Here is a 12,145-nt window from a genome sequence, read left to right as displayed (position 1 = left end):
GAACCTAGGTAGTACTATGGTACCACCCATAGTGGACTGAGGCTTACTACACCAATTAACAACCAAGAAAATATCCCACTGACATGCCCACAGGCCAATTTGATAGAGACAAGTATTGAATTGAGTTTCTTTTATTCCTGGTGACTCTAGTTTGAGTCAAGTTAACAGAGGCTGATCAGCACATATATGAAATGGCAAGTGATTGACATGTATAGAACATGCATCCAAAAAGTTGGTGCTGTGGATGTAGCTCAGTAGTAGTGTGCTTGCCTAACATGTACAAGGCTCTGGGATCAGTATCCTGTACCAAATAAAAAGAAAAAAATTGATGACAGTTTCCAGAGTTGGTTCCTCAGTTAAAAGCACTTGTTACTCTTGCAGTAAGACCTGAGTTTGGATATCCCACCACCCACATAGTGGCTCATGACCATCTGTAACTCTAGTTCCAGGCAATCTGATGGCCATTTTCTGGCATGCATGCATACCAGCAACACATGCTACAGGCAAAACACTTGTATATATAAATTTTTTAAATGTTAATAAATACTTTAATTTTTAAAAAAAAAAAACAAGAACAGGAATGCTTACAATAAGAGTTGTGAACTAAGTGATTACTTCTAAAGACTTAAAAAGAAGATGTTGGCTTGAGGCAAAGTATAGCTCTCAGAGAACATGTTCAGCATACAGATAAAATAAATAGACTGTACAAGGGAAACACACTTTCATTGGTCATGAAATTAATAGTGCCTGAGGTTATTGAAACCAAGCAAAGAGCTAAAATCGGAAATGTAAGGGTTGGAGATGAAAAGTCAACTACCAAAAGAATCATCAAAGAAATAATAGAGGACTGAGTATTAATCGATAGACCAGAACATGACAGTCTGGGGGTAGAGGGGCAGAAAATACAAGTTGTTAATCAAGTGTCAGATAAAATAAGATTTGAGATGGTGGCGAATGCTTTTGATGCCAGCCCTCAGAAGGCCGAAGCTGGCAAATCTCTTAAGTTGAGGCCAGCCTGGTCTACATAGTGAGGTCCTAGCCAGCCAGTGCTACATTGGGAGACCTTGTCTCACTAATAAGTAAGGGTTACATTTGAGGAGGTTGGTATGGAAAACAGACCACTGAATTGAGAAAACAAGGTTGTTGGTGAATTTTGCAAGCTAGATAAAGATAGAAGTGGGACAGCAACAAATTCTATGGTTGTTGTACAGGGTATAAATTATTTGCAGTGTAATAGAAATTAGAAAATGTTAAGAATGCAAAGCATGAAATGTTGGGACAAGGGCTTCTTTTGATAATTGGGCAAGATGTAAAACTTTGTTGTGTTTTTTAAAAAAAAATGTGGGGGGAACTAGACATGGTGCTACAAGTCTGTAATTCCAGGCTTGAGAATTTGGAGCAAGGAGATCTCAAGTTCAAAGTCTAGTATTGGGAGGCGGAAGTACTGCCTGTTAACTGCAGTCCGAAACACAGTATGGAGTTAAGAGGACACTTTGTTGGGCCTAAGCAGCCTCAGTGTCTTAGACAAGCATGAGAAAAGAGGGCAAGTTGAAGCTTGAAGAAAGTGGAGATTTAGCAGGAGTCTTCTATACAAAAAGTCTGAAGAAAAGGAAAGCATTACCGTGTTAAAACTAAGAATCTGAGACTTAACACTAGATGGTTATTTTTTACATTTAATTTTTGTGTTTGATGTGTAGAAATCAAAGGGCAACTTGAAGTTGGATCTCTCCACCGTGTGGGTCCTGAATTCTGGTTATTAGACTTAGCAGCCAAGCATTTCACGCACTGGGCACTACATGGCTAAACCATCATTTCAGTCAGTTATTGGCAAAAGACATTGGGTTTTTCAAGCATCTGAAGTCATCTCTGTGTAAACTTGATTTTCTGAAGTCATTTCTGTATGGTTTTGTGTTTGTTTGTGGTACACATTAACAGTCTACATCAGTTTTTTGTTATTTTATCTTTTTATTTAACATTCAGTGAGAAAGTATTTTTTATTTTTAAAGTATCTTTATGTAATAGATTTCCCTTTCTTTCAGAATGTGATTTAGAATATTTTTTGTGGGGCTGGAGAGATGGCTCAGTGGTTAAGAGCCCTGTCTGCTCTTCTAGAGGTCCTGAGTTCATTTTCCAACACCCACATGGTAGCTCACAACCATCTATACTGGGATCTGATGCTCTCTTCTGGCATGCAGGTGTGCATGCAGATAGAATACTCATATATGTAAAATACAGAAATAAATCTTACTTAAAATTTTATTTTGTAGGAGTAGTAAAGTACATGTTTAAGTACTTGGGATTCTTTTGATTTCAAAGGTGCTGGCGGATGGATTCCTGATGATTGGGATTGATGGCTCAGAAGCAGCAGATGGATCTGACTGGTTCTGTTATCATGCAACCTCTCCTTCTATTTTCCCTGTGGGTTTCTGTGAAATTAACATGATAGAACTGACTCCACCCAGAGGTACTCCATCCTTAGTTTTTAGCCTTGCTTTGTTGCTATGTTATCTGTTTACATTTAACACAGCCCTAATGTTATTTGTGTATTTATACACAATATGTGTGGGTATGTATACACAGACTGAAATACTCAAGAGCTTTGGATATTATGGAGCTTGGCCTTTCTGGTACATGCCTGAAATGCCTGAAATCCCAGCACTTGGGAGCAAAGGTAGAAGGATCGCCCACAAGTTGGAAACCTGCCTGTTCTGTATAATGAGTATAGGCCAGCCTGGGCTACACAACAAGATTCTGTCTCAAGGTTAATACATTATTCAAGTAAAAACACAATTTTTATATTCTAGCTTATTTTAATAAATGACCATGAAAGTTTTGCCTAAATCTGTTCATGTTACAATGTGTGTCCATATTTTATAGACCCTCTAACATAGTGCTCTGAATATGATCCTGTACATATAAGCTTTTAAAAATGGCTTTTGTTCGTTTGGTTTGTTGGTGGGGGGGGTTGTTTGTTTGTTTTGGGTTTTTTTGATTTGGTTTTTTGTTGTTGTTGTCCTTTTATTCTTGGTATGGGCATTTTGTCTGTACCCCTTATGGGTCATGTGCCTGGTGCCTCAGAAGGCAAGAAGAAGGCATCAGATCCCCTGGAACTCTGGTTGCAGACAGTCATGAGCTGCACGTACTGGGAAGTGAACCCTATTCTTCTGGAAAAGTAGCCACTGGTCTTACCTGATAAGACCTCTCTCCAGCTCTCACATGAGCAGTTTTAGTATTTTCAGTATTTAATAATTTTAATAATTATTTTAAGTACTCGTTAAATGGATACGTAGTCTTCAAGGAAAAGGAGGCCTCCTCTCTTTAGATTATCACAAGCATTTTGTTTTTATTTGTTTTGTTGAAACATAGTTTCTGTATTCTTAGCTGGTCTAAAACTTGGTATATGGGCCAAAGTCATTCTCCTGCCTCTCCCTTCATAGTGCTGGGATTAAAGGTGCACAGTCACGCCCAGCTATCCACTTTTTAAAAGAAGATCTGTCTTTAGCAGCTCTCATGGTTTAACCAGTGACTTTCTAATTTCAGTACCTTTCTTTGCCTTGTGTTTTTCCTCTAAGATGGGGTTAAAGCAAAACAAAGATTTATTGAGAGTGTTTTTTCAGCCAGTTTAGTTTTTCTTCAAGGAAGAAAAAAATTCAAAGTATTCAGTGTTAAACTGCCGTAAAGCCTGGTATTGCAGGAAGGGGTGGTAGCTTTTGGTGGTGGAGCACCATGCCTAGCTGAGGTCCTGGATTAGAGCCCCAGGACCACCAAAAATAAATAAGAAGCAATCAAAGGCAGAAGTCTATCCTTGTAATAAAAAAAATCATCACTTCTACATTAGGATAAGGAAGCATACACGTGTATCTGTAGAGGGGAACGTCATCATGATATGGAACCAGTATATTCATGCATTAGAAGTTCTTGATATCACCAAGCAGAACTCCTTCAGTCCCTTAATTGGCGGTGGAGACAGAAGGGTCAAGGAGAATAAGGTTACCTGCTACTACATAACTTGTTTGAGGCTAGCCTGAGATGTTTGGGACCCCAATCCCAAAAATAAAAATGTATTTTTTAACAGAATTAAAAGAAATTATTGTATCCTGAAATCTCAGATTTCATGTACTGAGTCACCTACATTTTAAGATTATGCTAATTTTAAATGTACCGTTACCTAAACTAGTTGTATTTTTTCAGGTTACACAAAACTTCCTTTTAAATGGTTTGACTACCTCAGGGAAACCGGCTCCATTGCAGCACCAGTAAAACTATTTAATAAGGTAAATTTGAATGGTAGTATGATCATGACCTAAGAGTGGAAATTATTCTTGAGCAAAAGTTCTGTGCTTTACATTACATTTTCTTAATGAAAATTAACAAAAACAGTGCAAGTATTTTCAGTATGGAAAAAAGCAAGTTCATAAACTTTGTCCTTTTTTTTTTTTTTTTTTTCCAATTAGTATAAGGGAGAACTTTGTGCCAAACCTGTTTGGAAATCAAAGGACAATTTTTTTTTTCTATGATTTATTTCTGTACAGTGTTCTCCTCCATGTGTGCCAGCATGCCAGAAAACGGCACCAGGTCTCACTATGGTGAGCCACCATGTGGTTGCTGGGAATTGAACTCAGGACCTTTGGAAGAATAGCCAGTGCTCTTATCCTCTGAGCCATCTCTCTATCCCCAAAGAACAAATTTTTGGTCTCTCTTTCCACCTTTACATGGATTCTGAAATCAATTCAGGTCATCAGGCTTATACCTCTACACACTGAGCCATTTTGTCAGCCCTAAATTATTTGATCTTTTACCAGGGAAGAAATGGAAATGAATATTGTTCTTGACTAGTTCTTAAATGCTTCCCTGTTACAATATGAAAGAACTGTTGTGAGCTTTGGAAAATTATTTTAGATGTTTCATTTGCTGTCCTTCAGAGCACCAGTGTTTATACTTTCTTTCTCTGTCAGGATGTTCCAAATCACGGATTCCGTGTAGGAATGAAATTAGAAGCTGTAGATCTCATGGAGCCACGCTTAATATGTGTAGCCACAGTTACTCGAATTATTCATCGTCTCTTGAGAATACATTTTGATGGATGGGAAGAAGAGTATGATCAGTGGGTAGACTGTGAGTCCCCTGACCTCTATCCTGTAGGGTGGTGTCAGTTAACTGGATATCAACTACAGCCTCCAGCATCACAGTGTAAGTTACTATTCAGAAACATTTCCTTTTATTAAAAAACAGCTAATTCTCCAGAGGGCTGGCTTGTGTAAATCATCTTGTAAGGTCACAGGATAAGAATCTATCAACGTTGATGAGTTGCCAGGTAAAGATAATAAGACTCAACAATATCATAGAATTAGACCATGTATGCCATGATGGCAATGTGAACTACATATCAGTTATATAATAACCAGAAGTCACAAATTAAACTACACTGTTGTTGAATTGAACATTATAGGCTAAAAATGCATTATTTGGGGCTGGAGAGATGGCTCAGCAGTTAAGAGCACTGGCAGCTCTTCCAGAGGACCCTGCTTCATTTCCCAGCACCCACATGGCAGCTCACAACTGTAATTCTAATTCCAGGGGATCTGACACACCCTCACACAGACATACTTGCAGGCAAAACACCAATGCACATAGAAAGAAATCATTTTTAAAAAACAAAAACGCAGCATTCATAAATGCTATTGTAAATAGCATTATTTACAATAATTAAATAGTAGATTCTACCTAATAGTGACATGCGTGGTTTTGGGGAGTTTTGTGTTTGGTTTTTGGGTTTTTTGGTTTGTATGCTTTTGGTATTTGTGGGTTTTTTTGTTTTTTGTTTTTTGTTTTTGAGACAATAAAGGCATGTGCTACCAAGACAGCTAGGGCTCTGTTACACAGGGAAACCCTGTCTGGAAAAACCAAAAAAGAAAAAAAGAAATACACCTTTTAAAAGCAGTGTGTGCTTCTGAAAGGATGATAATTTTCATAAAGATAAATCATCCAATCAGTGTCTAGAATTGTAAGCCATTCTCTATTACCAATTTTCCCTTTTATTTTTCAGCGTCAAGAGAAAGCCAGTCAGCTTCATCAAAACAGAAGAAAAAAGCTAAGTCTCAGCAATACAAAGGACATAAGAAAAGTGGGTCACTGTGTGTTTGCATATTTTTCCTAATTGTTAAGCAATTGAGGTCACAATAGTCTTGCACAGACAATTATATCCCTGTGAGAACTGATGCTTGTTCATTATGTATTATGCTTAAAGGTGCAGTATAACATAAAAGGCAAACTTTTTTGATACTAAGAAACATTTTTAACTAACAGGAGAAAAAATCAGATATTCTTTATCTGTATGCTTTAAACACACAAAGAATAGAGCCTTAGAATGGTTCTTGAAATAATTATAAACCTACTCAAAGTTAATCCCTTTTTTAAAGATTTTATTAATGAAGCAAAAAAGCAATATTTGATGCTTACAGTAACTGTCACTCCTACAAGTACAGCTCTATCTAGAATGATAATCCTAATAAATCCACAATGTTTAGGAAGGGATAAGGATAGCTCAGTAGGTAAAATGCAAAGGTGGAGGCCTGATGTGGTGGTGCATACCTTTGGTTCCCGCACTCAGAAGGCAGAACCAGGCCATCTCTTTAAGTCTGAGGCCAGCCTGGTCTACAGAGCAAGTTCCAGGACAGCCAGATCTACACAGTAAAACCCTATCTCAAACCCAGTAAGGTGGAAAATGATAGATGAAAAACATACTCCCACATACGTGTGTGTATCACAAGCACATACCATGAGTTGATATTTAACAACAAAGTCAACTTTTTAATGTTTCCTCTAACATAAATTATGGTTTCATTATTAGCCACAATAATATCTTTTTCACCACCATAGAAAGCCACGGGTTTTTCTATTCATGAAACTTGTAGAATATTTTATTCTAAGATAAAAGAATTTTTAAGGTACTTTTTATGGTAAAGTGTACCTAAGGATTAACCAAGTATTCTCTTTAAGTTCTTCCTGATTACAGTTATTTGCAATTTTTTTTTTTTTTTTTTAGGTAAAGAACCTAATTACTGTGCTGGTGCTTTGAAAAACAAGTTTCCTCCCAGCATAAAACCCTATCTAGCCTCAGCTAGTGATAACCTGCATGGCATTACCACAAAGCAGGCTTGCTCCTTGCCCTTCCTCTGTGGGCAAAATCTCCCACAGACCCAGAATTTCTTTGCCCATCAGGAGTTTGGCAGTACAGCTGATCACCTACAAGAGATTAGAGGGCACTGCAAGACCATTCACAGTCATAGTAAGGTTTTCTGGTTTGCACACACTCAAGAATTTGCACATGCCTTTCGTGTCCCTAAATTAACTGTTGCATTCATCTTTCTGTAAAGAGAATTTAACAGGCCTATTTAAACTGCCTTGTCATTTTGTGTTGAACAAGAATTTGAGTAAGATTTCAGAAGTTTTTAAGACATTGAAGAGAGACATTGGCTTTTAGCCAGGCATGGAGATACATGGCTGTAATTCCAGCATTCAATAAGTAAAGAGGAGAAGATCAGGAGTTCAAGGTCATTCTCAGTTCCATAGCAAGTTCAAGGCTTACCTGGGCTACATGAGACACTATCTTAAGTGGGGTGAGGAGAGATATACACACACAAAGATACGTGTTTTGTGTGCGTGTGTGTGTATATATATTATTATTATTTAATATAAGATTGATATTAATCTTATGCACACATACATCTATATTTCCTCCCAGTAGTTTATGAAAAATCATTTTTATTAGGCTGGGCATAGTGGCTCACACTTGTCATCTCAGCACTCAGGAAGCTAAGGCAGAAGGATTGCCACAAGTTTCAGGCCAACTTTGGGCTATAAGACTGTCATTAAAAACAGAAGAGGAGGCTAAGCCATTAGGAGCACTTGCTGCCCTTGATCAGGTTTAATTCCCAGACCTACACCAGGCAGTTCACACATGCCTGTAACTCCAGCTCCAGGGAATGAGAGGAACTTCTCTGGCTCAGAAATCACCTACACACATACATTTACTGAGATACACATTTAGACACATAAAATCTGATTTTCTTTTTTACTAATGAGAATTATATGCACAATTCACTTGCCTTGTAACCCTTGCAGGGTTTGTTTCTGGCCTAAATGTTTGGATCTTTGAATTCCTGGGCTAGGAATAGGAGAATAAATAAATGAATTAAAGAAGTAAGGATAATAGCCAAATTTTAGTGCTCTTTAACATTGCCAGATTTCTGAATTAGCTAGAGATTAACTTTAGCTATAGATGGAACATGTAACTTAACCCTGACGTTTTTATCTTAACACTGTGACGTCATCTCTAGTACCCTGAAATTATTTGGACATAGAAAGGAAAAGAAATACAAATCCATGGGTCCATACTAGAAAGCCTGGGACCAGATATGTTTTTGTTTTGGAATTGAGAATTTTTCCGTTTCAGAAAATACATGTTTTGGCGTTTACTATATAGCACTCTGCAAACTTTGAGGTGTTTTTTGAAGCAAAATATAAATGTTTACAGTAAATGTACCAAGTAAAGACAATAAATATATCATCAATTGAGTATGGTTTTATTGCCAAAATCTTGGGAAAGTGCTTTTTAAATGTTGGAATTGAAGAAACAGAAATGCAGTAGTTTTGCATTAAGGTCTGCTCCCTCTTTTTTTTTCCCATTATGCAAATATTTATTACAAATCTTCCCACAAGGCTAAGTGTGGTGGATCTAGCCTTTAATTCCAAAACTCGGTGCAGAGACAGGAGGATTGCTGCAAATTCAAGGCCAGCCTGAATTACAGAGTGAGAGCCTGTCTCAAAAGAGTGGATGAAGGACGCAGAATGGTGCTAGAAAGCCAGTTCAGTGGGCAAAGTACTTACTTACTACGTGTTGTGAAGCAATGATGGTACATGCTTGTAATCTCAGTGCTAGAAGAAAGAGATAGAAGGAGCCTGTGGTTCTCTGGCCAGCCTGCCTAACCTAATTGGCAACTTCCAGAAGTGTATGAAAGTGGACCTCTGGCCATACACACACATATATCTTCATGAACACAAATACAGACAGATACACAAAGAAATCCTTCCCACAAAACCTGTTGCCAAAACATGAAAGAACTTGGGATTTAAAAATCTAAGTTGTCTGGGAGCTGAAGAGAGTACTTGCTGCTCTGAAAGAGCACCGAAGTTGGAATCCAACACCCACATTGGGTGGTTCAAATCTGCCCATAACAATAGCTCCAGGAGATTCAAAAGACTTTTGCCTCTGGAGATACCTGCATGCATGTGCATACTGAAACACAGGAACACACACATAAAACACATAAAGTAAAAATCTTAAAAATCATTCATTGCAGGCAGACTTTTGTCCATACTAGATGAGCTTCAAAACCTGGTGTTTGTCTTTAACTTTGCTGGTAGATTGTTGTGTTCTAGCTCTGCAGTTTCTTCTGTACTGAAGTGGTTACGGTAGTCCTTATTGTCCACCAAGAGGGGAGTTGTTTGGTTTCAATGTATAGCATGGTGGGCAATGAGCCAAGTCTGTGCCATGGTTGGGCTATTTAGGGATAGTTGTTAACTAGCCTTGGAAAAGAAAAGTACTGTTTGACCAGGAGGATCTTACAGGTGTTCAGCCTCAAAGAACTGTTTTTCAAAAACCATAGTTACTCTGGAGCAGCTTCTAGTTTCACTGCTTTAGGAGCTACAGTATGTAGGACTTGGTGCTTTTGCCTAGTATTTTACTTGTAAATGTGTTACATATGTAGTCACTGCTCATGACATTGGCCTGGCAATCGAGAGCTGGGTGTGAAACCACTTAGCTTTCAGATGATTCATTTTATGGGTATACTGTTGACTTAGATCTGTTCATTTCATTCTGATTATCTGAAGCTTAGGTTACTAGGTCAGGTATATTTAGGAGGAAAACAAACAAGTACATTTGTAAAGATATGTGGGTATCTTTCAATTTGCACCCATATTACACTGTGTCTTTGGTTTAGTGATTGCAAAATTCAAAGCCTATTTTAGTTTGGTAAAAAGCATTTTGAGAGTCCTGGCATGTTAATGTATACTTATAAAATTGTAAAAAGTGGTATGTGCCTTTAATTCTAGCACATAGGAGGTAAAGATCAGAACCTCAAGGTCATTCTCAGCTAACTAGTGAGTTTGAAGGCAAGCTGGTCTACATGAGACCTTGTCTTAAAAACAAATTAACTACAAAACCTGAGCATGGTAGCATTCACGTGATTGCAACACTTGGGAGATGGGGATGGAATGATTAGGAATTTTAAGTCCAGCCTTGTCTACATAGTAAATTCAGAAGCAGCGTGAGGTACCCAAGACCCTGTCACATGAGATGAAGAGCTTTGTAAGCAATACGTAATAAACTTTGAGTTTTAGAAGTCCTTTTCTATGTCATAATTACAGATGCTGTCTGAATGCACTGCTCACAAAAGCTTAGGGGAGCACACTATGTAACAATAAAATTGTGCCAGCTGATTAAGACATGTGAGCTAATTTGTTTGATTTTTGAAGGGCCATGATTAGGCTTATATGGTTAGAGAAATGCTGCCTTGAAAGTCTGCTCAGAGACGTTCTCTTGGGATTGGTGAGAGATCACTTGGCCTAGTGTGCATGAGAGCCTGCTGGTTCCCAGCCCTACTACAAGAAAATATATAAATACCTTCTCTTTCTTCCATTGGCTTTGCACCTGATACGCAAGCTGACTTTTTTGAAGGAAATTAACCCAGCAGTTCTCCACACTACTCTCGTTTATTTTGCCTCATTTGTTTTAAACCTGAGTCAAGACCAGGATTATCAGGCCTGGGAGACTAGAAGCAACCTTTCCTCCACCTGCCGCCAGCATGTTCATATGCTAGGCTTCCACACATGCATTTGATTGTGTATACATGCACACACACTTGCAGAAGTTAAGCCTTGCACAGTCTGTTCTTTGCAGTGTCCTATGCAAGTCAGTATCCTTAGTAATACAATTCACTTTTCGTACCACACACTTAAGTCAAAGCTTACTTCAGTCTGACTTGATGTTTAGAAAGGAAGATGCCAGTTGGGAAGAAGCCTGTCAGTTTGTCGAGCCTGCCCATGACAGGTGGGGTGCGGAGGAGCTTCTCTGGGGACGAAGAGTTGACTCCTCCTCCATATCGAACCCTGCCAGCACAGACAGCCCCGGAGGCCTTCCCACCTCCCAGCACTAGCCGAGAGTTCAGGCCCAGCCTCAAAACAGGTAACTAGTCACAGCAGCACCACAGGTACTACAGAGGGGCAGGTGCTGGGCAGGGTGGGGGAGACAAAGCATGGCTGGCTGACAGGTGCAGACTCATCAGAGTTTTCCTTTTTTTCTTTTTTCTTTTTTTATTTTTAACTAAGAATATTCATTTTCACTGATTCTGGGCAGCCATTGCACTAAGATAAGTCATCAGGAAAGGAGTTTCATCGTTGTTATGAAACATCTGGGAAAGCTGTCGTTTTAGTTTTTGGAATTATGAGGCAATTTCTGATATTTATGCTTTGATTAGAATGGTTGAACGTATTACATTGTAGCCGTCCATGTGACTTGACTTGAGGGAGAGAGAGAGATGCTAAAGAACTCATCTGATAATCAGACCTGAAAGTGACTTTGTTCATGACCATTCCATGATGGGTCATTTGTGGAAAACGTGTTGAATTCAAGTAATTTTGGTTTTGATAGTAACATTTGCCATAATCTTAGCTGAATCTCATCACAGATTTGAAAACGCATTACGTATGTATTGTGGTGTTGAATTAAATTGAAATTTATTTTCATAATCCTATGTTTTGGTGTGCTTGGTGATAAGGTGGCATTTCTTGGCATTTAGGTGGTTAGGCCAGGGTAACAGGCAAGGAAGACTGCTCAAGGTTTTGCCCCTTGTAATTGCTAAGAAGAAAGCTTACTTTAGATGAGCGTCCCGATCTTGTAGCTTCAAAGCCAGCATGCATGTTTGATTAGCAGGTACTGTGCCACACCTTAAGGGTTGCTTTTCTGCTGGCTTGCTCTAGTGATCAGCATTTCCTAAATGGCTTTGTAGTTTGAACACCTAAGTGGAACTTAGTACTTTGTTGTTCCCATCTTTTCTGTTTACCAAGATGTTTGTACCTAACA

The 12,145-nt window shown here is 38.5% G+C and overlaps 1 protein-coding gene across 15 annotated transcripts in view; it reads left to right on the top strand.

Moving 5' to 3' along the window:
* Positions 1-12,145, top strand: part of Mbtd1 (mbt domain containing 1) — a 61,548-nt gene that overhangs the window by 43,215 nt on the left and 6,188 nt on the right. For 11 of the 15 annotated variants that reach the window (XM_060386972.1, XM_060386970.1, XM_060386971.1 and 8 more), the window contains 5 exons: positions 2,317-2,464; positions 4,192-4,274; positions 4,956-5,190; positions 6,047-6,124; positions 7,046-7,288. In XM_060386972.1, the coding sequence (XP_060242955.1) occupies positions 2,317-2,464; positions 4,192-4,274; positions 4,956-5,190; positions 6,047-6,124; positions 7,046-7,288 (787 nt within the window). Of the gene's footprint in view, positions 1-2,316; positions 2,465-4,191; positions 4,275-4,955; positions 5,191-6,046; positions 6,125-7,045; positions 7,289-11,056; positions 11,249-12,145 lie in introns of all 15 variants that reach the window. The other 4 variants (XM_021643094.2, XM_021643091.2, XM_021643090.2 and 1 more) reach the window with 2 other exon arrangements.

This window comes from Meriones unguiculatus, chromosome 7, assembly GCF_030254825.1.
Source record: "Meriones unguiculatus strain TT.TT164.6M chromosome 7, Bangor_MerUng_6.1, whole genome shotgun sequence".
Lineage (NCBI taxonomy): Eukaryota > Metazoa > Chordata > Mammalia > Rodentia > Muridae > Meriones > Meriones unguiculatus.
Note: the sequence above shows the minus strand (reverse complement) of the source record. Positions and strands in the feature narration are given on the sequence as shown.